The sequence below is a fragment of the Rhamphochromis longiceps genome, linkage group LG22 (genome assembly GCF_057381845.1).
Source record: "Rhamphochromis longiceps isolate RC_006_pf linkage group LG22, R_longiceps_female_GT1.1, whole genome shotgun sequence".
Lineage (NCBI taxonomy): Eukaryota > Metazoa > Chordata > Actinopteri > Cichliformes > Cichlidae > Rhamphochromis > Rhamphochromis longiceps.
Window position 1 is genome coordinate 29,804,786 of NC_140577.1, and position 27,435 is coordinate 29,832,220.

At 40.3% G+C, this 27,435-nt stretch overlaps 1 protein-coding gene across 1 annotated transcript; it reads left to right on the forward strand.

Moving 5' to 3' along the window:
• Positions 1 to 246: 246 nt before the first annotated feature.
• On the forward strand, positions 247 to 27,435 carry LOC146644291 (visinin-like protein 1). Its single transcript, XM_085396259.1, has 4 exons — positions 247 to 386; positions 23,878 to 24,051; positions 26,942 to 27,157; positions 27,238 to 27,435. Exons 2-4 carry the CDS (start codon positions 23,890 to 23,892, stop codon positions 27,433 to 27,435), a joined length of 576 nt encoding a protein of 191 aa, XP_085252385.1. The 5' UTR covers positions 247 to 386; positions 23,878 to 23,889.

Below are 27,435 nucleotides of genomic sequence, written 5' to 3' on the forward strand. Positions count from 1 at the left end.
ACTGGGCTCTCTCTCTCTCTCTCTCTGCTGCGCACGCGGTGCTACAGAGACAGGACGCGAGGGCACAGGCGCGTGCGCTTGTTGTGCGCTCTTTGTTTTATTGACATGCGGCTCCGTCGAATCACTTAAAAGGGGTCCACCTTTAAACGGAAACCTAGCCAATCTCCGGGTCGGAGAGGCGGGCTTTATGCAAATGTGTTGGCAAGGGAGACGCAGCGGTTCATTCATCTGCTTCCAGAGAGAGAGGTGAGTTAACGCGAAGGTTATTTTACATAAGGGAACAACTGTTTTGGAGCAAAACACCGCCGCGAGAATAGCTGGAAAGAAAAAGAGAGGCTTTTGTTTTCTGGCTGAAAGGAGCTTAATCTTCTTCCACGCGTTACAGGGTAAGTGGAGGACATTTATTTGGCATATTTGTAAATACTCTGTTTTCATCGTCATATTAACGTGCACAGGTGGTAGTGAAAATGTGTCAAATCTGCCTTTAATTTCTAAAAAAGAGATTAAAACAAGAAGTCATGGACACTATTTTGCTGTTGGCTATTATCCAGAAAGGATGAACTTAACTCTCTCCCCTGTTTGTATCACTGTGATAATTTGTCACTGCAAATGAATCAAAGTCGGTGTTTTAGGTAGACTGGACTGTATTTGTTGAGCAAATAGAGCTTCAAGTGTTTTGCTCAAGGACACTTGGGGCTGTAGAGGCAATTGAACTTGGGTCCACGTTTCCCTGTTCAAAACAAAAGAGGCACTCTGGTGATGACAGCAGTCATTATCACCCTGGCGTTTGTTACATTGGGTGAGTCATTTTTAAAGAATATGCTGTTTTCTTCTGCCTTTACCTGAAAATGCAGCTTTGGGAAGTCAGAGCTAGGATGCCCTTCATGCTTTAGGAGCAATAAGTGGCTGAACAAAATAAAGCTCACTCCGTGTTTCAAGACTGAAACTGGACTCTGACTATGTTCTGTTAATGGCTTGATATAAGCATGGTAGTTGCATATCCTGCTGTTTTTAGCAAATACATGGAGGCTCTGACTGCCCCCTGAGTGGATGGTTGCGCTAAATGTAACTGATGAATATCAGGAGTCAGTGTTTGTGTGTTTGCGAGAGAAAACTGTATCCATGAGTCATTTGTTGCTGACCTGTGAGAGTGCAGAGTGAGGCAGATATGGGTGATCAAAGCAGGCTGAGCTGGTAGTTTAGTTTTATCTACATAATTCAGTCCTCTGGATGATACCAGGACAATCAATAAGACCAGCTTTAAATGAGTGTGTGTGTGTGTGTGTGTGTGTGTGTGTGTGTGTGTGTGTGTGTGTGTGTGTGTGTGTGTGTGTGTGTGTGTGTGAGTGAGTGAGTGCTTGTTCACATCACTGGTGGCCTCCTGGGCTTCAAACAGTCAAATCACATGCATCAAAGTATTGCACCGTGTGTTTCTATCTGTATTTCTATTTCTATGATAAGTCTGCACATAATTTATGGTGTTTGAGATAATTAAAAAAAAAAGCATTATTACATAAAAATAACAAGACACAAGCACATCTGTGATGGTATGGTTGTGGCAGTGACAAATAATTTTGGCTTTGCAGTCCTTTGGCTGCTGGCCTTTAACTGAGGAGCAGCCGGTCCTTAGTGCACGACAGGTCTCAGACCCACACGGTACACTTTCACTGCTCTGTTTTTGTGTTTAAGTTTAAGATTTGAGTTTTTTTAATGCACCGATTGACTGGCCAGGGGCTGGGATCGTCCAGTTTCCAGCGTGGTTGGCCAGGACCGGTGACTAGCCAGTCAGGCTCATCTGTGTCCCATTATGAGCCATTTTGTTTCATTCATGTGCAACACACGTACAGCTGCACAGGTAAATAGTTGTGCTAACACTCACAGCCAAATGCCAACATAATATTAGTGTAAAAGTTTTATTGTAACTGGAGTTATAAAGTTTTCCAAAGTAAACTGTCCAGAACCACAAACCTAATACAAAACTTAAATCACCATCGCCCTGGCGAACATGGACATTTTAATAAGCCAACAAAGGCAAAGTTGCTAAAGCTAAAGCTATCCAAAGCACAGATTCAAACCAGCAGTGTGGGATCAACAGGTGTGAGGAAAATCATGGAGACAAGTACAAAAGGGGCGATGTGGTAAAGTTATAAACATGCTGAAAAATAATGTAAGTAGCTGACTTTTGTTCTGTCATATAAACGCTGTGGGAGCTTTTGTTTGGTAAGGTAGGATGTTTTGGGTAAAGGTGGGCGTACAGAAACATACATTAACAGAGCAGAGTAGTGAGAAAAGATCCCATAAGTCGCTGGAGTTTGGGAGAAGTTGTAAAGATTAATCACTTTTTATTTTGAAAATTAAAATGCTGCATTAAACATAATTTGCTTGTATTTGCTTTTAGTTATAGAAAATCGATATCAGCAGATCACGAAAAACAGAACTTCAAATTGGCCGGGAAAATGACCATTGGAGAATCTCTGCTGTTAGCCACCAAGACCCAGATGTACATGGATGTTGTCATGGTCTCTAAAAAAATGTCCCATTACTTCTAAATTTGTTTTTCAGGACTGTGGAAAGATTTTTGAAAAAAGAAAGGACACAATCTCATAAGTGAAAGTTAGGGTTGCAATGATTCATCCTTTTCGAGTTCCACTATTCAATTCAATTCAATTCAATTCAATTTTATTTATATAGCGCCAAATCACAACAAAAGTCGCCTCAAGGCGCTTCATAGATACAGAGAAAAACCCAACAATCATATGACCCCCTATGAGCAAGCACTTTGGCGACAGTGGGAAGGAAAAACTCCCTTTTAACAGGAAGAAACCTCCGGCAGAACCAGGCTCAGGGAGGGGCGGCCATCTGCTGCGACCGGTTGGGGTGAGAGAAGGAAGACAGGATAAAGACATGCTGTGGAAGAGAGACAGAGGTTAATAACAGATATGATTCAATGCAGAGAGGTCTATTAATACATAGTGAGTGAGAAAGGTGACTGGAAAGGAAAAACTCAATGCATCATGGGAATCCCCCGGCAGCCTACATCTATTGCAGCATAACAAAGGGAGGATTCAGGGTCACCTGGTCCAGCCCTAACTATATGCTTTAGAAAAAAGGAAAGTTTTAAGCCTAATCTTAAAAGTAGAGATAGTGTCTGTCTCCCGAATCCAAACTGGAAGCTGGTTCCACAGAAGAGGGGCCTGAAAACTGAAGGCTCTCCCTCCCATTCTACTTTTAAATACTCTAGGAACAACAAGTAGGCCTGCAGAGCGAGAGCGGAGCGCTCTAATAGGGTGATATGGTACTACAAGGTCATTAAGATAAGATGGGGCCTGATTATTTAAGACCTTGTATGTGAGGAGCAGGATTTTGAATTCAATTCTGGATTTAACAGGAAGCCAATGAAGGGAAGCCAAAACAGGAGAAATATGCTCTCTCTTTCTAGTCCCTGTCAGGACTCTTGCTGCAGCATTTTGGATTAGCTGAAGGCTTTTCAGTGAGTTTTTTGGACATCCTGATAATAATGAATTACAGTAGTCCAGCCTGGAAGTAATAAATGCATGAACTAGTTTTTCAGCGTCACTCTGAGACAGGATATTTCTAATTTTAGAGATGTTGCGCAAATGGAAGAAAGCAGTCTTACATATTTGTTTAATATGTGCATTGAAGGACATGTCCTGGTCAAAAATGACTCCAAGGTTCCTCACCGCGTTACTGGAGGCCAAGGTAATGCCATCCAGAGTAAGAGTCTGATTAGATACCATATTTCTAAGATTTTCAGGGCCGAGTACAATAACCTCAGTTTTATCTGAATTAAGAAGCAGAAAGTTAGCGGCCATCCAGGTCTTTATGTCTTTAAGACATTCCTGCAGTTTAACTAATTGGTGTGTGTTATCTGGCTTCATGGACAGATAGAGCTGGGTGTCATCTGCATAGCAGTGAAAATGTATGCTATGTCTTCTAATGATACTGCCTAAGGGAAGCATGTATAATGTAAACAGAATTGGTCCTAGCACTGAACCCTGTGGAACTCCATAATTAACCTCAGTGTGTGAAGAGGACTCTCCATTTACATGCACGAATTGGAGTCTATTAGATAGATATGATACAAACCACTGCAGTGCAGTACTTGTAATACCTACAGCATGTTCTAATCGCTCTAATAGGATATTATGATCAACAGTATCGAACGCTGCACTGAGGTCTAGCAGGACAAGCACAGAGATGAGTCCACTGTCAGAGGCCATAAGAAGATCATTTGTAACCTTCACTAAAGCTGTTTCTGTGCTGTGCTGAGCTCTGAAACCTGACTGAAACTCTTCAAATAAACCATTCCTCTGCAGATGATCTATTAGCTGTTTGACAACTACTCTTTCAAGGATTTTTGATATGAAAGGAAGGTTGGAGATTGGCCTATAATTAGCTAAGACTGCTGGGTCTAGAGATGGCTTTTTGAGTAAAGGTTTAACTACAGCCAGCTTGAAGGCCTGTGGTACATAGCCGATTATTAGAGATAGGTTGATCATATTTAAGATCGAAGAATTAATTAATGGCAGGACTTCTTTGAGCAGTTTTGTAGGAATGGGGTCTAAAAGACACGTTGAGGGTTTGGAGGAAGTAATTATTGAAGTTAACTCAGAAAGATCAATTGGAGAAAAAGAGTCTAACTTAATATCAATGGTACTAAGAGTAGCTGTAGATAATATTACATCTGTGGGATGATTATTGGTAATTTTTTCTCTAATGATAAAAATTTTATTTGTGAAGAAGTTCATGAAGTCATTACTAGTTAACGTTAAAGGGATGGTTGGCTCAAAAGAGCTCTGACTTTTTGTCAGCCTGGCTACAGTGCTGAAGAGAAACCTGGGGTTGTTCTTATTTTCTTCAATCAGTGATGAATAGTAAGATGTTCTGGCTTTGCGGAGGGCTTTCTTATAAAGCAGCAAACTATTTCTCCAGGCTAAATGATGATCCTCTAGATTTGTGACACGCCATTTCCTCTCCAGATTACGAGTCATCTGCTTTAGGGTACGTGTTTCAGAATTATACCACGGAGTCAGGTACTTCTGATTTGAGGCCTTAGTTTTCACAGGAGCTACAGTATCCAGAGTCGTACGTAGTGAGGAGGTGAAATTATTAACAAGATAATCGACCTCTGTTGGGGTAGCGTTCAGATAGCTGCTTTGCTCTGTGTTGGTACAGGGCATTGGAGATGATAACAGTGGGTGGATTATATTCTTAAACTTAGTTACAGTGCTTTCAGAAAGACATCTACTTTGATAAAGTCTACTCTTCACCGCTGTGTAATCAATTATTGTAAAAGTAAATGTTATCAGGAAATGATCAGACAGGAGAGGGTTTTCAGGAAACACTGTTAAATGTTCAGGTTCGATGCCATATGTTAAAACAAGATCTAGAGTGTGATTAAAGTGGTGGGTGGGTTCTTTTACATTTTGAGAGAAACCAATTGAGTCTAATAACAGATTAAATGCCATGTTGAGGCTGTCATTTTTAGCATCTACATGGATGTTAAAATCACCCACAATAATTATTTTATCTGAGCTCAGAACTAAATTAGATATAAAGTCTGAGAAATCAGACAGAAACTCTGTGTAAGGCCCAGGTGGACGATAGATGATAACAAGTAAGACTGGTTTCTGAGTTTCACAGCTGGGGTGGACAATGTTAAGCATCAGGCTTTCAAATGAATTAGAAGTCTGTCTTGGTCTTTCATTAATTAATAGGCTGGTGTGAAAAATTGCTGCCACACCGCCCCCTCGGCCTGTGCTTCGAGATTTCTGGTAGTTAGAATGGCTCGGGGGTGTTGATTCATTTAAACTAACATAATCATCCTGCTGCAACCAGGTTTCTGTAAGGCAGAGTAAATCAATTTGTTGATCAATTATTAAGTCATGTACTAACAGAGACTTGGAGGAGAGAGACCTAATATTTAATAATCCACATTTCACTGTTTTACTCTTTGGTTCAGATGTGGATACTGTATTGTTCTTTCTTTGTGATTGTTTATGTTTAAGTTGTTTGTTGCTGGTTTTTAGTTTGTTTTTTGTCTTTTTGGAAGCTGACACAGTCTCTATGGAGATGGGTTTTTGGGGGGGTAGCAGGAGGAGAGAAGCTGCAGAGAAGCGTGTAAGACTGCAACTCTGCTTCCTGGTCCCAACTCTGGATAGTCATATTTTGGGGGGTTTAATAAATTTGTCCATATTTCTAGAAATGAGAGCTGCTCCATCCAAAGTGGGATGGATGCCGTCTCTCCTAACAAGACCAGGTTTCCTCCAGAAGGTTTGCCAATTATCTATGAAGCCCACATCGTTTCTGGGACACCACTCAGACAGCCAGCAATTTAAGGAGAACATGCGGCTAAACATGTCACTCCTGGTCTGATTGGGGAGGGGACCAGAGAAAACTACAGAGTCCGACATTGTTTTGGCAAAGTTGCACACCGATTCAATATTGATTTTAGTGACCTCCGATTGGCGTAACCGGGTGTCATTACTGCCGACGTGAATTATGATTTTACTGAATTTACGTTTACCCTTAGCCAGCAGTTTTAAATTTCCTTCAATGTCGCCTGCTCTGGCCCCTGGAAGACAATTGACTATGGTTGCCGGTGTCTCTAGCTTCACATGTCTGAGAACAGAATCGCCAATTACCAGAGTTTGACCCCCGGCGGGTGTGTCGCCGAGTGGGGAAAAACGGTTAGACACATGAACGGGTTGGTGGTGTACCTGGGGCTTCTGTTTAGGACTATGCTTCCTCCTCACCGTGACCCAGCCGCCCTGATTCCCCAGCTGCTTGGGACCTGCCGGGGAACAGCTAGCGGGGCCTACGCTATTTTCGGCTGCACCAGCTACAGGGGCCTGGCTAGCTGCGGGTGAATGAAGGGTGCGAAGCCGAGTCTCCAATTCAGTAATCCTGGCCTCCAGCGCTGCAAATATGCTACATTTGTTACAGATATCATTACTGCTAAAGGAGGCCGAGGAGTAACTAAACATCTGACACAATGAGCAAGAAAGTGCAGGAGGGACAGGTGAAGTAGCCATGGTGCTAATGAGTCGGCTACGAGCTAGGCTAGGCTAGCGAGACAGTACAGAGACAGTGAGTGAATACTTTGGCTATAAATTAGGTAGTGAGTACACAGAAAGTGTGCTTCGGAGGAAGCACGTGAAGATTATACTATGAAAGAAGAATGTATTTAAAAGTTGTTAATTAAATCGCTAAGCAAATAAGCTACTCAGAAACACCACTGTGTTTGAGCAGGAACAGGAAGTGATACTCTACCACAGAGCGAGCGAACACCAAGTGACAGCGCCACTAGGATACACATACCCTGACTTAGGCTAACTGCCGATAACAAGGACCAGTTTTATATTACAGTTTGTAATAAATTGGGAGCCATTCTGTATTTTTAATATTTAAAAAAAGGTTTTAAAGTTTTAAATTATATTTCGGTCTCATTGTGTGAAGCATGGTGAACTTATTAATACAGGCCTTTGGCCAGTCCAAACCTATGGCTTTTAGAGGTGTTGAGGTGAAAGTGTGTTCTTTCACTTTTCAACCATTTTTAGCTGGAAAGAGGCTTTTTATCCTTCATGTTTTGACCATTTCTCAACATTTAGATGCAAAGTCATCTTCTGCAGCTTCTGTCACACAAGTTTTTGCTCACTGGGTATCAATTTATGGTTAAATTGTCTTTAAGTATGTAAAGGAAAACACAAAATATAACAGTTAAAAATATCTTGAATAATGCTGTGAAGCTCTGGCATTTCACAATAATTTCCTTATTTTCTCAACTATTCTTTTTTAGTAATTACTGATTTACTTTTATTCCTCGTATTTGTCTCCTTTTAAATGCAGAGAAGTAAAATAAATTCATACATTTAAATTTTTATGATTTCAGTGTGACCTGCAGGTTTGTTCTCCCACTGTATTTAGAAGTCCGCTCCATTGAGCGACATGGGACTAACATTAGCATAAACACTGTATGCTGGAAGCCTTGTGGCTTGGTTTTCTATGCGTGTGCAGCTCCTGTCGGTGTAATGTGTAGGTGGCTCGGTACTTTTGTTCAGATTAGCAGTTTGGTTGCAGTATCATTCGTTACACTGGTAGTCATTCAGTTGCTCACTCATAGTTGTTGCTACGAGTTGACATTCGACGGTCGCTAGTTGTGATAGGATATTCAATAATTTGCTGTGTATTGAAGAAATTGTTGGCCCTTTTGCCATTGGCTTCTTTGGTCCTGTAGAAGAAGATCCGTCCTTATTGGTTTTTCTGGGAATCGGTGTACCACTAATGGATGGCTAAGTAAGCATCAAACATGTTCAATTGAATGGCACAGTTCCATAAATCAGCTCACGGCTACAATAGCTAGCTTTGAATGAGCATCAGAATAGCTGGGTGCATCCCTACGCCAATAACCCCAGATCCTAATCTGGTGAAATACGGCAAAGGCCACCTTACAAAACATCTGATTGGCTCCTGCATCCGGTTCAAAGCATTAGGGGTATCCTGAAGTTGTATTTTTATCTGTCTACCATCTTCGAACATGGCTTTCATTTTGATCTTAACTACACACTTGTAATGTTTCGTGACTGCATCTTACATGATTGTTATGTTTACATCACCCAAAGTACTTAAAAAAGTCCAGTAGGTGTCTCCAGGGCCACATGTTGCCAGGATGACTTGTGGAAAGACAGAAAATTCACAAGTTGAAAACGGTATCAGGTACAGTACTGTGGCTGATTGCAAAACTGCCATGTTTGTTACTTCGCTTCAGAGCAATCCATAGCAGGGACATTTATTTTGATGTCCTTGTACTCATTACATAATAGCAGCAGCAGGCTGTTCCCTAAACATTCGGTAGGTTGATCACCTGATCTTTGCAGCATTGTTAAACACAGCCGAAGCGCCACTGTTATTTCCAACAGTGGGTGGAAAGAAGCTACAGTTACACACAACAGCTGACTGAGTGACAGATCACTGGAAAGGAAAACACATTATTATCGTTACATGCTCTTCCCCCCGGAAAGAATGACCTATTGATCCACTTTCTGTGTAGTACAATAATATCAGCTTGCAGGAACATGTTACACTACAATTTCCTGTATGTGACTGTTCATTTGAATGTGTTGTTTGTTTTTCCAGTGTCCTCTTTCCCCCCCTTTTTTTTCATGTCCTACATCTGTGGATAAAAGATGCACTGACCCCCCCTCCCCACCTCCCCCCACACATCTCCCTCTTTTTTATTCTCTCCCCTTGTATCACTTCCATTTTGTTGTAAGCCTGTGGCCAGGTGTACTGTGCATCTGTCTCATGCATCACTGGCTCAGTGTGTGCTTTGTGTTTGTGAGGGCAGCTGGCATGAGCTGCTGCATGCGCGTCTCTTGACTGATTGATTCGTCCATTCCTGTCTCGTGCTTTATTAGCCAGGGAGGCAGATGTTGCGGTAGAAAAAAATTACTGTGGCAAGGGAGTGGGGGGCACAGTCCTAGCTCCTGTCTGCTTCTGAATGGATGACATTGGCTGTGGGAAAACAAAGGAATGTTGAGTGAAGGAGTTAGGTATTATTGATGAATAACTAATGAACACCCACAGTTACTAATGGACACCGCTGTTAGAGGCTCCCTCCCACACTTTAAAATAAGCAGTTTATGTGAGCCTTGATACTAAAATTGTCCTTAGTTGTTAAAGTGTCTGACTCCTCTGTCTGTCAGCCATGTGATCGTCTCTCATCTGGACACAAACTTTCTACCTTTATTTTCATGTCCCTAAAAACATTTTTTGTGCACTTGGTCTCATAGGTGCTGATTAATTTCTGTGTACAGGAAATCAACGATCTCCACTTCAATCCACCACGTTGGTGGTGGAATCATGAGTCTTGCATGTGAAGGTTTTTTCCCTTTTTCATCTGTGAGTTATTAGTTATGTTAATTTGTAATTAATTACCACTATAAACTGTCTTTTGGGTCACACAGGCCTAGAGACTGGTTGGTGACTGCCTGTCAAATAGTGGTTGCTAGTGAACAATGTAAATTCTCTCAGTGGTTGCCAGTTGGTTGCTGTTGGATGAAATTAATCACAAAAAAGTATGCAGTCCACTGAAAATATTCTCGTGATCGCTTTGATCATCAACAAATTGTTCAGATGCTGACTTGTCAGCAACAACTTGCCAACTGCTCTCTAAGCAACAGTAAGACTGTGAATAATGCGATGCAAACTGGAAGTAGGGACCATTTTGTTGTGCCTTTTGAAATATTTTGGTTCAATTGTAAGATAAAATTTTTACTTTTAATATTCTCTGTTTTTGGTCGGACTTTTTCAATCGGGTAGAGAGTAAATGGCAAGTGTTTGCAGATCTGTCAGTATCTGCCATGCAAGCTCCAGGCGATCATGGCAATCTGCTAACGACCAATGCAGTTGCACTAGTCCCCTTATTCCTCCAAATCTGTCTAACTATTTCACAACTGAAAGAATTAAATTAAATAAAATTTTATTTATATATCACCAAATCACAACAAGAGTCGCCTTAAGGCGCTTTATATTGTAAGGTAGACTCTACAATAATACATACAGAGTAAAACCCAACAATCATACGACCCCCTGTGAACAAGCACTTTGGCGACAGTGGGAAGAAAAACTCCCTTTTAACAGGAAGAAACCTCCAGCAGAACCAGGCTCAGTGAGGGGCGGGGCCATCTGCTGGTTGACTGGTTGGGGGTGAGAGAAGGAAGACTCATAGGGGAATGTATGATTTTCTTTTCTACCTTTTTAAATGTTGGAATATTTTTATATGAACCTATCAATGAGGAAAATGACTAAGGAGGTATATATTGTGATATTCTGAGTTAGCGACAATCTTTTAAACAATAATTTGGCCACCGGGTACAGTAATGCCAATATTTTATATAATTTAATTATGAGGGGTTTTTTTTTATATCTTTTGCTAAAACAAGAAAACAGATACATCTTGAGTATTACAAGTTATTCATCACACTGTTTTGAAACAGTTAACTAAATGTAAACACATTCAGCAAAAGTCCGACATATCAGAAAATGTATTTGTTGATATTTGCTGATACCAGTCAACAATGCTAATATCAGTTGATGCTGACATCCATCTGATTCAGTGGTGTACCCCTAAAAGTGACAGGCTGAAATGTGTTCACCAAGTATGATTTCCATACAGTTATCCACTATGAATTATTTCTTGTATCCAAACTTAGAAAGTGTCTACCTTTAATAGTGGACAGCCATTCAGTTTAGTTTGTTCTATGTGGTTAAGGTCTATGCAGATGTTTCAGGCTGAGCTAATTTTAAACACTTTATATTCTGATAATTTATAAAACCGCATGTTTGTAGGAGCTGTTCTCTGATGACCACACATCTAAAAAAAGCAAACAGCTTTTAATAGTTAAATATGAATTAAAATTAAAATTTAATGTGATTTATTAGCAAAGTAGGTAGTTAAACATAGTTTAACACACACAGTTATTTCTCAGAGATATTATTCTTAATCTTCTTCATCTTGCTTGTTTTTTTGAACACAAGATGGCAGTGTCCTATGTCAGCTTCCAGTGAGAATTTTGGTACCTAAAAAGAGAGCTGCCTCAAGAACCTCCAACAAAGTCCAGTTGCAAAATACGCAAGAAAGTGGTTCCATCGAAACATGAAAAGAACAAACATATTTCATCACTTGAGGCAAAAACACCATCACATACTATCAGGTTATAAAGACAGACAAAGGGGGAAATATTAGCCACTGGTGACATGTGGCCCAAAAGTAAACAACAGTTTCCATATAGACACAGAGAGAAGAGAGAGTACAAACCACAATATTTATCCCCAATATTTATAAGTTGCTGGAATACTTAAGACAACAATTATAGAAATAGACAACAATTAGTGCAGCAGTCAGAAATGAATCATCCAGACTTCAGAAAATGTGCAGCAATTGTGGCAATAAATAAAATACTGATCTTTTAGATATGATGGTTAAAGGTTAGATGAGAAAATGATTCATAAGGGTACATGCACACAGCTGTTTTGTCCCCTGTGTTTCTCCCCAGGCTTTCCTAGTCCTAAATTAGCATTTGAACAGTGTTGAGGTGAGCTGTGTTTCTATAGCAATCTGTCCTTACTGCAGCACGTACCATGCTATGATATAACTTGATATGGAGATTAAATATGAGACTATATTTGTAGGAAACAACATGTCCTTTTATAATTGTAAGAAGTCATTTTGTGCCTTATATAAGAGACATTAACCTCTGCAATCCTGCTGTTGTGGGCTGTCTCTCCCTCAGTTTCTCTCCAGAGACGGAGATGTACCAAGGCCAATACACCTCCGCCGTTCGTCTGTGCCTCAGAATTTGCATTAAATGGGATTAATACCACTACATTAACTAAGTGCAAGATGAAATAGTCATTTCTGATGCCACTTGAAGGTCCCAGGGTTAATAACTTTTCTGGAAAATCCTGCTTACTAATAGTTCTTCTAAGATTTAGCTATGTAATGACTCTCAAAGATCATGGTCTGGGTTCATACCTCAAATGTTGGGTGCATGGTTTTAGTTCATAGCTCATTTTAAGGAATAGAGCTAGCATGCAGCTAGCTGACATTACATCTCACACTTTTCTACTGTCTTTTATAGACAGTATAAAAGATGGCTGTACCCTTGAGCTAAGCATTTTTGCCACTGCCATCTTGGTTTTTTGGAACCAGATCTAACAAATAAGTGACAGATCTCACTGTGAAACTGTGTGCTTATTGGTTGATAGATTTATGCAGGGCAAGAAGTCTTTTTGCAACTACGAGATTTGTTTCCTTCGCTAAATATCATGCCTCTTTAAGGCACTTATATGTGGGTTTCACTTTTCAGTCCCAGAAGCTACACCCAACTTTTATGCTGTCTGTGTGTGGGCATTATCAATGTTTACATCCTGTTATGCTAGCCTTTTTTCATGGGTAGATGGACGTTTCCTTCCGGCCAGTGGTACGACTGAAGACCTTTCACACCTGAAGTCTGTGTGAATATTTTTTGCATTAAATATTTTTGGGACTCACCTATTTTTAATACAACCGTTCACACCGATCACGTAATTTCTCAGGAAGAATTTGCAGCATTTATAAAAAGATCTGACCAATCAGTCACCTGCGTTCAGCCATATGTGTACTGAGTAAGTGCGCATCTGTCTCATTTCTCTCTTTGAGAGACAATAAAACCAGGAAATATCATCTGAGGCTCTGGATGAAGAGCTGATAAAGAAAAAAAAGAGAATGCAATACAGGTAAGTGCAAAAAGGCTGCTGCAAGGAAAAAGATACCACTCTGATTGGAAGGACGACTAATATGCTTGAAAAGTTTAAACACAACCATGTCGTTATTCTGAAGCTTATGTCAAAAAGGGCAGCAGAAAGCACAAATAACTTGTCAACTTTTCACATAGAGGACGATTAGCCTTTTCCCCCCTCCTCTAACATTTCATCATATGACTGCATGAGAATTGAATCAGTTTGGATGTTTTCCACAGTGTAATGGCCCTCTCTTCACTTCAGCAATATCTAATCAAAACACATCAGCGTCACGCGGGATGTGGAAGACTCTGGTACATATTTAGATTTTCAATAAAATCACAGATCCAGCTCATATATCTGTCAGCCATTTCGTCAGGTCCAGTTGGCAGAGGGACTATTTCGATTGGCCGAAAGCCTCATTCTCCATCCCGGATGGTGGCTTGGCAGTGAGCTGGGCAGCTGTTGTCAAGGCGACATATTGTTCAATTTCATTTTTGATGACTTGGTCTGCTGCCATAAAGACCATTCTGGTTGGGGTTTCTCATTCACATATCAATAGGAAGGCAGTCCATGTCTCATCAGACATCTCTGTCTTCTTTTATTCACTTCCTTTGCTTTCTCTATTGAAAAGACACACACACACACACACACACACACACACACACACACACACACACACACACACACACACTGGACCGTGCAGTTCATAGGGAGGCTGGTATTGGACTGGTATGTGATTGATTGTTCCTCTATTGCTGCTACGGTCCATCGTACTTTTTCCACTCTCACAAAGGTTATTGCCACTGCAAACACTGAGCACACAGACAGACACACACACAGACAAAACTAAAGACTGTAAGAGAGCCCAGCTTGCCATTTTTGCTTCCTTTCCAACTCAATTACAGCTTTTGCCAGCTAATCATTTTCAGTCGCTGGGACACCAACACATTGTCCCCTCTGGGATGTGTTTGGTTAAAGCCAGCCCGCATGAGCCTCATCATAATGACTGTGTATTCACCCTTGTTTTGTTCCTTGTGTGTAGTCTCTTGAGTGTCTGTGAAGAAAAATATTTGGACTCCATCGAAGAACTGTGTGAATTCAAATAAAGTATTGCAGTGGCACGATAAACAGCATCCCCATATGATATGGTCAATGCAGGCACTGAAGGTTCCTCTGCCTTTATTTAAGTGAAGCAAGAGAGCGATCAAAACACAAAAGAGAATTAGAAAAAAACATTTATATGTAAATGTAAATGAATAAATAAATCTGTTTTTTGGGAAAACAATCGGCAGCCACGAAGGGTGAAAAAGTTTCACTAACCTGAAAACTAAAAAACTGCAGTTTCTTGAATGACCACTGGAGGCTGTCTCCCAAAGCTAGTCAGTCTCCATAGAGACGCCCAACTAAACAACACTGAAAAGCATGTTTACAGAGCAGGACAAAATGACTATTGGTTTTAATATTGGGTGAATTAATGTTTTTCATATTATTCTACTGCAATAAAAATTCTTCTATTATTATTCTTCCATTGGCATGGCTGCTTTGACTGAGGTGTGCTGGTACAGGCAGCTGTAGCTGATTTCAGCATTGGATACATAGAGTACCAAATCTGGGCATTTTGCCTTGCATAGCAGCACCTGTCACGAATCGGCTGTGCGCAGCAGGCAGTGTACGACCCAAACGCAGACTCATAGGCGGAACATGAACTCAAAACACAGCTTTATTTGCTGAGAATGGAAAATAATAACAAAAACATGGGGAAGAACACGGGGAAACACACAACTGTGAGGGAGAACGCAACACTGAACGGAGGGAGGCAGAGGATTAAATACACAGTACAATGATGAGGGAACAGAAAACACATGGGGAACACAGTTGACACAAGTTAGACATGACGAGACCAGGGATGATAAACTAAACGCACTGAACATGGAACATATGACCTTCACAATAAAACAGGAAATGAAAGAACGCAAGACTGAGAGAGGAGTGGAGGAACAGCAGATGAGAGGGGACATGATGGGCCGGGGGACACAGCGGTCACATAAACACAGAGAGACACAGGGCAAAGACACAAGGGGGAACCTAATAATCCAAAAACTAAACAGGGTCTGTAAGAAACTCCAAAATAGAATAACTATGACTATAAATGAACCTGAAAATAAACCATAATACAAAATATTATCAAAACACACACAAATGACCCAGAACTGTGACAGCGCCATCCTGTTTGGGGCAACATCAGACACTTCTAACTTGACTAGTGGTAAATCTGAGGTGTACACCAGTTTAGTTGCATAAAACAACTACTCTGACATAGGGCTGTTCGATATAACGATATATATCGGATGACGATATAAAAACATCTATCGTTTCATTTTATGTTATCGTTTGTTTACGATCTTTTAAACTGTTTACAGCAATATTTTTTCACTGTTTTGATGGTCACTGTAGAGGCTATATTCATTTCTTAAAGTTCTCTCTTTCTCTTATATTTAATATAACCACACTACGGACGGCCAAGCGCCTGTTTTTATGCGTTGACGTTAGCAACAACGACGGTAAAACCATCGCGTGTCCGCTTGTTTATTTTCCACATAAACCTTTCACAATAAAGCTCAAGATCCTGTTGAGACTTTTCAAAATAAACTGAATCACGTGAAATAGTATGCAAAGTATTGACAGATGAGAAGCAAAAAAGAGCCATCAGGTGCTAAAAAATAAACCTTAGACTCTAACGTTAGAACAGGCTTTTCCCTGCAGCACGCCGTGTAATAAATACTGACAAAGAAAACGGCGGCCATTAAAACTTATGTCTAAAAATGTATAGTTTCACGCATCGGTTAAATGCAAACTCAGGCAAATTATTTAAAAAAAATAACAAACATGGATGGATACCTTTTCAGGATTTGGCCTGCTGTGTCACATTCTGATATTCTGATCTAGATTATACTGCAGAAAAGATGAATCACTGTCATTAAACAGAAGCTGAGGTTAATGTTCTCAGTCGAGGTTGAACCCCCCCCCCCCCAAAAGAAAAGAGTTTGGTTGATATGCATTAAAGAATAATTCTCTCAGTGTAATGTTGACCCAAACACTAAAACTGACTTGTAATCCCATCACTGTCACTACTACAGGAAGGCCTTGTCAAATAAGAAAAGCTTATTTCAGGGCACTTGCTCAAACAGCTAACCCTGTTGGTTTTCTTGGGTGTACAGTTTCTTACTGCCATCTGATCTCACTCTGAGAAACTTGGAGTGTAGCGCTTCAGTCATACATCAGTCTCCCATAGTGCTGTGAATTTGGGAAAAAGAGGTACTGTGGACTCTTGCATGGTTTAACAGTTTATCCAGTCAGATAGATCATGCCATCATGCTGGGGAAACACACACACACACACACACACACACACACACACACACACACACACACACACACACACACACACACACACACACACACTGAGTGTCCCCTGCATTTACTTAGTGTTTAGTATCAGTCTGACAGCTGGAATGAACATGCATTAAGGCCCCTTCAGACTCAATAAGAAACACGTCTTTCTCTCTTGAATGGCTGTTGGGACAATTTTCTACAAGCTCTTCTTATCTGCCTGACATCTCACATCTCTCTCCATCCTCCCATCTTTATCACCTTTTCTCTCCCCGTGGTTCTCCTTCTCTCTGTCTGTTGTCTTCTCTCTGAGAAGTGTGAATCCAGATTGAGTCATCCGCTCCAGTCTTTTCTATATGGAGCCTCTTCATTTTTCTTCTTCTCCTTTTTCTCTTCTGTCATTTTCGTGTCAGCGTGTGAGTGTCTGTAAGGGTAAGATTGTCAGTGTGTGATAGACCTAATAGGTCTGTGGTTGAAGCCGACATGTTTGCGTGTCTGTTTGCGTGTGCGTTTGCACTGTGTGTTGACGTGAATGGAATGTCGAAGACGTCATCATGCAGAACAACAGCATGTTGCCACACCAACTGATCTTTTAGCTAAGAGCTACAGAGCTGACTTTCTGGGCTGTACACTAGAGGGAAACAGCAGCATTTAGGCATTAAAACATACTCATATTAGTACATTAGGAGGTGATGCTGATTTCTCATTGAATAGGATCCTTTCTTAGGTTGTTAAGGATTTATTATGTCCCTCTGGAAACTGGTAATCTTGGATTCAGGATTCACTAATTGATCTGACTTGAAAATTTAGAAAGAGCATTGTCTTTGCTTGCGAATGACATTCTCCATGGGGGTTTAGCACGTTGAGGAAAATTATTTGGTTGTTTGGTTCACCTTGTGTCTGCAGATGATGCTTTTTCTTTAAGTGACTCCCTGGTAACCAGCGGTTGCCAGATAAAAAGTATATTCCACTACAAGTTAGTGAGTGGTTCCTGCAGGTTGCTGGCAGTCACTAGTGTGAAATTGGTGAAATCGTCCTTGCAATTGCTTTGGTTACTAGCAGGTCACCACAGTAACCAGTAGTTTGCATGGAAGATGCTGACTTATCTCCATCTCTCTGGAAACTAGGATGGAAACTGCAAACTGCAGTGAAACGATGATGCAAACCACAAACCCAGACTGTTCCACTTCAAAGTAAAAGTTACAGGTTTTGAAATGTGTCGATTGGAGCTCAGTCGCAACTGTGAAGGTGAACATTGTTCGGTACTGGTTACAGCTTGGAGAGTAAGTGGCAAGGGTTTCCTGAAAAGTGGGTGTCTCCCTTGCAGACTTTTAAGGAGTGCATTAATCAGCTGGCAACTAAACAAATCACAAAATATTTTTTGGTGCATCACCTCTGTGACACAGCCACAACGTCTAGGAGCCACTCAGCAAAAAAAAAGCCCAAACAAAGTGCAGAAAATTAAAGTCCAAACCTAAAGATTCTCCAACTGCCACACCTCCAACTTCCTAATGTGGCCTTTGTATGTCTGTTAACCTCAGATCAGTAACAACAAAGGAAACTGCATGGATTGGAAAGATGCAGGAGACATCAGACAACACTGCGTATTATTATTGTAATTAGTATAATATAATTATATTCTAATGATATTTTGAGAAAGTTTTGGCTGGCCAGATTACAAGATGAGGAACTGACTGGAGAGGCAGCTGAATACTTTATTGTTATTTATTGTCACAAATTATAAATTTTTATTAATTTATTTAAGGAAATGTTGTTGTACCTTTTTTCAGGCGCACATATGCACATGCACACTCCCCCCGTCCCTGCTACCCGCCACAATCACAAACTAGTTGTCTAGGAAACACCGTAATTCCTGTTTAACATGCTGATGAAGAGTAACGATTTCTGTCTCAGTGTGCAGCTGTGTCATCCTAATCCACATTTGGTACCATTTTTGCGGCAGTGTTTCTGTCTCTGTGTTTGATGGGCACAGGTGTTGTTTTGGGCCAGGCACCGATCTTTGATTGATCAGTTATTTTGTAGTTAGTAGAGCAGCTGACCGCAGCAGCAGACCTTTTTAAATCACTTAAGGGGGAAGTGAGTCCGGGGTGTGGAGTCTGTATTTCATGCATTCTTATGATCGCATTTTTCTTTCTTCAAGTACAAATGGCACAGCCTTAAGCCCTCACATAAGCCTAACTAAGGCAGACTAAACAAAAAAAGGACATGGACACCTATTAATCTGTGTTCTCAGTCTTTCACATTGGCTCTGCAGAAATCTGACTTATTTGCAATGAAAGACGGCCTAAGAAAAAAGAAACACTGTAGCTCTCCATAACGCCCATTCCCGAAATCTCTGCCCCATTAGATCTCTGCTTCTGTAGGATGAGCTCAGAACACGAGAACCCGACCTCGAAATGATTACAGTGAACCCTAAAGTTGTTTGTTTTTGTGAGTTGTCAGCCATATATATTCTGATTCTTCTAGACGGAATAAGAATCCAGCTCGACTGACTAGTTTTTGCTTCTTGCCGTCTTTCTCTGGAAACTCTATTATCTGCTACATTTGCTTCACTAACAGAGGGATAAAAGCTCATCTTCCCCAGTAGGACCTGAGAAACAACACTCCAACTCTGTGGATTGTGTGTGTGTGTGTGTGCGCGCCTTGGAGCGTACAATCCAAAATAAATTGCTTGTGGCATAACTTGTTTTTTGTTGTCTTTGCTACCTTAGTCAGTGATGTACACATTTGCTCAATTAAACACTGAGTCATTTAGACTCAGACCGTTAAGAAAAAGTGTGCATATTCATTTAATGAACACCAAACTGACTATACCTTACTTTTCTGAAGCTAATTAAAGGTTTGTGTGTGTGCTGACCTGGATATTTTGAAGGTTATTATAAGTTGCAGAGATCTCTGTCAGTTGGTTTGCATTACTCAGTGCTCCCTACATAATTAATATTATTATTGTTAATACTTGTTTTTGTTATTTAAAGTGCTTTGCATCACTGCACACAGTGGAAAAACTCACCTGTTCTCACATGAATGTAATGGCAAGGAAGTACTGAATTTTAGATGGCAGTAGGAGCGTGGATCACTTATGACTGAGCAGCCCAGACGTTACTTTCAGGTGTTTCAGGTGAGAGCAGTGCACAAGCACCACCTATTATTCATGCTAAGCTGTATCTCAGTTGCAGTACCATGTTTTATGCTTGTTTTAGCTGCAACATTTTTAATGTTATAAAAGGAAACAGATAGCTTGAGCTAGCTTTTAATAGAGAACGTGGGCATGCTGAGCATGCTAGCTGCAGAGTGTTACTGCAACGTTTTGCCGATTTGAGATACGGGACTGAAATAATCTGGCTAATTTGTTTTTTTGTTGCTGGTTTTTGTCAGTTAACAGTCTTCACATTTTATGTTGTGCATTGCTTATCGCTGCTATTCTTAGTTGTTGTGCTTACTCAAGTTTTACTGGCTGATGCAAATGAGCTCAGAGTAACAGCCAACTGCCAGCTTGGTAACAGCAACGCAAGCTGATGGTAACGCCAGACAGCCTGTTTTGTGTTATAGATAAATAAACACCACTGCACTCCTACAGTGATATATGACCAGAGTGTGCAGAGCGTCCATTTGAATGGAAAATTATGGAAGTGGACATATCAACGTGTTTAAGCTGAAATATTGTGCTGTTTCAAGAAAAAAAAAATTTGCTCATCAACACATCTAAAAGTCAGCAAAAACCTGCATCTACAAATCATGGAACAGTTTCAGAATAATGTTCGTTAGCACAACATTGTGAAGACTTCAGTATCTCTTGTGAATATATCATCATGTACAGTACTTATTATAATCAAAAGATTCAAAGAATCTGGAGGAATCTGTGGGCTTGCACTTCTGAAAAGCTATCATCAATGCTGATAGGTATACACGGGGTTTTAGAGAAACATGCTCTCACTGAGATGACCCTTTTTTCAGAGAAGGCCTTGTATATTTCAGCAACACAATGCTGAACTGCATACTGCATCACTTACAACAGCATGGCATTATAGTAGAAGAGCCACTGAGACTGCAGGCAGTGGTGCTGAACTGCCTGCAGTCCAGAGGTTTCAGATTGAAAACAATTTGAGAATTGCGAAATGCAAAATAAGTTAAAATGTGACCCAGGACTGTGGAGCAGCTAGAAATCAGGACAGAGCAAAATTTCAAAAGTCCAGCAGCTGCTGTCCTCGGTTCCCAGATGTTTATGTACTGTTAATAAAAGAGAGAATGCTACATGGTGGCCCTTAGACACGTTGCTCCATTCAAACTCAAAATGACCTCATACTTTCTTTAAAAGTCTTTTTTCAGTATGTTTTCTACATTCTGTGTAAATGAAACACAGGTTTATGAGAGTTTACATTTCATACACTGTCCCAATTTTGGTGAAATTGGCGTTGTAGTCTAAAGGTTAAAGCAACTCTAAACTAAAAAAGTCAAAGGTGTCTGCATTGCTGAGTATATGTAGAGAGGAGCAGTAAAAGGTTGTGATAACACCTCAGTGTCTTCAATTGCTCCTACAATAATGAATCCTTTTTACAGCCTTCCTTTTCTCTTTGACAGCTGTTAAGAGAATTCCTTTTTGCTTTTTAACCTGCTAAGATGACAGCCACCCTTTTCAAAGCGGGGTAATGCTAAAACAACCTGTCACCTATTGAAGTCCCTAATTACTTTTTCTCTGCACTACAGCACTTTCACCTTGTCACAGCTATGCAGAGTCTAAAATATTTCTGCAGTTTGCAGTGATTTGGGGTTCAGCGGCCTCTTCCTGTATGACTCACTGCTATAAAGTAAGACAGGATGATATTTCAGCCATTACACTGACCTCACACTCTGAGGATTTTGTGGCCACTTGGCTGTGGCAGTATTGGCTGTGTCCTGGTGCCAGAGTGTGAAAACTGTCAGACAGGGCCATGAGTCAGGAATGGCGTCATGAAGGCACTGCAGTGGTCCTCTGTGGTGTGAATATGTGCTCAGTGATGGGAGTAATGGGCCATTTTATGGCCAATATAGTGGAGATGCTGTCATGCCAAGTACTTTGCGACAAATAGATTAAACAGCAACATAATTAGCTACCTCTTAAGTGGGTCTCCACGGATTTTAACTCCACACTTGGACTGCTGCTGGTAGTCCTTGTTTGGTCTGCAACCTCTTTGAACTCTTTATAGCGGCATATAAACGAGTCCATCTGCTGCATGTTTCCTAAGAGTGCTAGAACTAAGTGCTAAAGTCACATATACACACATATATTGTGCAAATCTCTGTTGCTTTATTGTTAGCATTAAATTTCAGCAGCTCAATTGAGGCTAGAATAAATGACAGCTGCAAGTGGTTAGATTGACTACAAATTTAATAAAATCTTCTTTTTAATTCAGGATATAAACATAATAGCCAACCCAGTATCACTGCAGAACAGGTAATAGACATGCATGCAGAACTTGCATTACTGCATGAAGAACTTGGATTACCATCAGGGGGAGATAATATATTTAACCTCCTAGGACATGGTGTCCACATATGTGGACATCACATTTTGGGTTATTTAGACCAAAATACTCAATTTTGCTCTACAAGGGCCTGATATCCACTTACGAGGACAATATACTGCTACTGTTCTATCGAAATTTTAAACGACTATCCTCATATGTGGCTCTCATTTTTCTAAAAAACAAAAATCAGGTAAAAAAAAAAATCTGGTCAATCTGGTCATTCTTTGTTTTTACATTCATATCAAAGAGAAATAAAAGATGCATGCCGTGGAAGAGTTCGGGTCTTAGGAGGTTAAAGCCAAGAAGTTGGTAGTGAGCAGAAATGGTTAAGCTAGGTGCTTAAATGCATATACTTGTAAATCCCTCTGCTGTTACTGCAGCTTCCTGCAACTTCTGCATGCGGGTACATGTAACACTTTGGACAGGCAAAGTGTGGACACTATGGACTGCCATGTGTATTACATGCTTTACCGCAATATTGGGTTGTAATAGTAATATTGGGAGAGCACTAATTAACAGTAAACTGCAGTGGTCCCAAAGCAGAGCCTTGGGGCTTTTTTTGTGGATTTACCGCCTGTACAACACTGAATTGCCTTATTACTTCAGTACATGTGCCCTATACTATGCAGTGATTTTATTCAGGGTACATTTCTGTTATCTAGATTTACTTAACCTAACACTGGTGATCAGGAGTCGGGAGTCGTGTGATCAAGTGGTCGCACGAAGCTGGTTATCAGCTCAAATATTCAAGTAAAATGCAAGACGGGTGTAAAAAGGATGAAATAAATGCCACAGTTCTTCAGTTAATCTGGTGATTAACTGATAATACAAATTTCATATAAGGTGAGCAAATATAGTGTAGGTGTTCTGTTTTAGGATCAGATATTAAGGCTTATATAACATTAAAATTGTTGTAAAATTGTTTGGTGCCAACATTTATTTCTGATGCTTATGAGGGAAACACGATATTAAGAACTTTAGACCTTCTTACCGTTCATGCATAAAGGTCTGAGGAGTCTACCAGGAATGGTGACGCTATTTTCTGGAGAATTGATTGGTCATCAGTCAGTGATTTCATACATGTTGATCCCTAATCTAGATCTGCTCTAGAGCAGGTTAGGTTCACAGCATAAATTACCATGGCAAATTATCCTGATTAGAACTGAACCACCTTCGTAGGATTAACTGTAAAGTTATCTGGATAAGCCAAAATCTGTCTTCACAGGGCTTCTGATCTAAACTTAAGTCAGAGTATTAAACGTCATTGATATAAACTAAAAGCAGAAGTTCCAAAGCATTAAATCTAAAACCAAACAGGAATAATATAAATATTTAGATAGTAAGACACACTAAGATGAATGGGATCAAATTGTCTTAAAAAATAATGATAAACTTTTTAAGCAAGAGGAATATAAATAAACGATTACTGTGTGACAGAGCGCCATGCTAAGATGATTTATGTTGACAGGCAAAGCCACAGGAAGGCAGCAGGGCTTTCTCTGAGTTTGGCTGTGTGTAAGTAATTCCTCGTTTGCATCCATCCTCAGAGACCGAGCTTGTTGCAAGTGCTCAGGGGCATCACTGCTATTGCTGTTGTTTCTGCATCACCTGTGTGGTCACCCTCCCGCTCTCTCTTTCTCTCTGCTTCTCTTCAACAGAGGTGAGGCATCATGGGGAAACACAACAGCAAGCTGGCTCCAGAGGTCCTGGATGACCTGACCAAGAGCACTGAATTCAATGAGGCAGAGCTCAAGCAGTGGTACAAGGGCTTCCTTAAAGACTGTCCTTCTGGCATTCTGAACCTGGAGGAGTTTCAGCAGCTCTATGTCAAGGTGAGAGTAAGCCGTCTCAAGCATTGCCTCCTCATTCTCTCCCCATAGTTATATAAAGAAAAAAAGTTACATCTGAGATGACTCATAGCATTGTTGTGCTGTTACATAGAAAGCCTTTGTTACTGAGGCTGACTAATCAATTGTTGAGTGCACATAAAGGAGGAGGAGCCTGTATTAATGCCTCTGTTGCTGCCTAAAACTGCCTCCAAAAATATTTGGAGCTTTCAAAATGCCACAGTGCCGCAAAGAGGCCTGCTGATTTTTCATTGGTTGGATGGGGAAAATATATTTTTAAATCAATTTTGCATATCCTCTCAGGCTCATTCACTCCCACTCGGTTTTAAAGGGCACAGAAAACAACTGCAGTTTGTACGGATAATCTCTCCAAAGTTCTGCTGGCAGAAGGAGGAAAAAAATCCTTTAATAAGCAGCGTGTCATTGCTAACAGGTCTTCCGTGGGTCTCTTACAGCCAGCTACCGACATCCTTTAAAAAATATTTTGTTCTTAGTCAGTGCTGGAAAGGTAAATGCTGTATTTGCAAATTGCACTTTGTGTGTACGTGGCCAAAGAAAAAAAAAAGAAATGAGGCTAATTTTCAAGCAATTAATGCTTAAAAGCAGAGCTGTAATTGCTGCTCAGTATGTTAGTTTGATGTACAGTTTAGTCTATGTATTTATACACTGACAGTTGTTATTTTAGCAGTTTAGTGAAACATATTAAGAGTTTTATGTATATGAGGGGTTGAGTGCAGACTTCAGGTTTGAGCTGTTGAACAGAAGTATTGCATTAACTGTATATTTGGGGCTCTGTGACTTTTGTCTTCAGTAATTTAAATTTATGGCTGAGATCAGGTTGAGTTTAGGTGACTCTTTTGACCGCTGCAAAATATTCAACTCCTTTACCTTCAAACACTCGTGGGTTTCATCCAGTTTGTTTGAATCGCTGTCAAAGGGTCATTACTGTGAGGTGACACCTTATTAATTCTGCTGCATTTGGCTGAATTTTAGCTTTGGTATTGGCACTTACATCAACCTCCTAACTTAAATGAACACGACTGAAAAAAACAAGAAGTGAACAAAATATACTTTTCTTCACTTGGAAGGATCCTGTGGCTCTCCATAAAGTTTGTCTTCTGTGGATGTCCAGCACTTGCACTTTACATTATTTTATCATGGTGGTTTTACTGCACCCAGGATACTCCACACTAGAGATTTACCCACTCCTAATGTCCCTGCTGTCTCTCTGATGGACTTGTCTTGTTATGGAGCTTTAGGGATGTCTGTTTTACTTATGCTGAGAGTGCATTTGATTACAGCAGTGGCGTCCAGACAAAAGTACTACACTATCATCATAGCCCAAATCTGTCTATGTAACAGACTTTGAATGAGTTTACTCATTGAGATGTGCTTTTAAGCCCACATTCATGATCTACCTTTAACTTAAATAGGTTTCGGTATATAGCTAAAACAATGTTGGCCTTGCTACCCAAAAAAAGTCATGTATTTGATGTGACTTATTACTTTTCTCAAAGGTAATGCAGTATGTTGCTTAGGGCTGTTTGATATAACGATATATATCGGATGACGATATAAAAATGTCTATCGTTTTATTTAATGTTATCGTTTGTTTCGTGGTGTCGCAAAATAAACGGTTTACGGCAACATTTTTTCATCCTTTTGATGGTCACTGTAGTGGCTATATTAATTTATTCTTTCTCTCTTTCTCTTATATTTAATATAACCACACTACTGACGGACAAGCGCCTGTTTTATGCATTGTGGTTAGCAACAACGACGGTAACAGCATCGTGTGTCCGCTTGTTTATGTTCCACATAAACCTTTCACAATAAAGCTCAAGATCCTGTTGAGACTTTTCAAAATAAACAGAATCACGTGAAAGAGCAGATTATTTACGGATGATAAGTAAAAAAGAGCCGCCAGGTGCTAAAAAATAAACCTTAGACTCAAACGTTAGAACAGGCTTTTCCCTGCAGCACGCCGTGTAATAAATACTCACAAAGAAAACGGCGGCCGTTACAACTTATGTCTAAAAATGTATAGTTTCATGCATCGGTTAAAACACTCGACTCCAGGTACACGACGCGCAGCTGGAAACACTTCCCGCAAGTCGAGCTGCCCGATATTCACATAATTTACAGAAAATGTTGCATTTTTGTGATTTATATCGTTATTGGGACAATAGAATTCTTATATGGGGATATGAGATTTTGGTCATATCGCACAGCCCTAATGTTGCTTATTTACTTGTTGGAGAAAGTTGTTACATTACTTTGACATTAGTCCGTAAAAGTAACATGCTAGTACTTTTAATGTTTTATACACAGCACTGGCTAAAGCTCAAAAAGATGAGTCTGTGTCCAAAAATATACACAAATACAAAATTTTACAGCAAATTTATTTATTGAAATTTAAAAAAAAAAAATGCATGATTTTAAACATTAAAATAATGTAAAACTAAAGTGAGGAATGTAGGGTTGGTTAAACCTTTAGGTATTTTTTAGGGTACTGAACATATTGGTTCTACCAAGTAAACAGTGAGATTAAATCAGTCAATTGCAAATTACATGATGGGTAAGCTTTTGTCACCTGACACTGTCACCGTTGTTTTCAGAGCAAGTACAGTGTAGAAAAAAAGGGGTATCATTTGGTACTGGTACCGAAGAGAATATACCAGTACCAGTACTGGTTGAGAGATGAATGCTACTCTACCCTAAAGTAACATTAATGATCTTCAGCACCCATGCTGTACTGCATTTGTTTATTCATCAAGGATAGTATATACTTCAACAGTCAACAGTTGAACCTAAAGTGGCCAATGCCACAAATGTCTCATTGCAAACTTTTGTTTTTCTCATTTTTAAACTGCAGTTTTTCCCATATGGTGATGCTTCCAAGTTTGCTCAACATGCGTTTCGGACGTTTGACAAAAATGGCGATGGGACCATCGACTTCAGAGAGTTCATTTGCGCCCTGTCCATCACCTCCAGGGGTAGCTTTGAGCAGAAACTCAACTGGGCCTTCAACATGTACGATCTAGATGGAGATGGAAAGATCACACGCATGGAGATGCTGGAGATCATCGAGGTGTGTCTGTGTTAAAAATAAACTGTTAATTGTATTTAAGGCAAAATCGAGCATTATTTCCCCTTTTTTGCCCTCTGCAGGCCATCTACAAGATGGTAGGCACAGTGATCATGATGCGTATGAACGAGGACGGGCTTACCCCTCAGCAGCGTGTAGACAAGATCTTCTCCAAGATGGACAAGGACCAGAACGATGAGATCACCTTGGAAGAGTTTAAAGAGGCAGCCAAATCCGACCCTTCCATTGTCCTACTGCTGCAGTGTGACATGCAGAAGTAG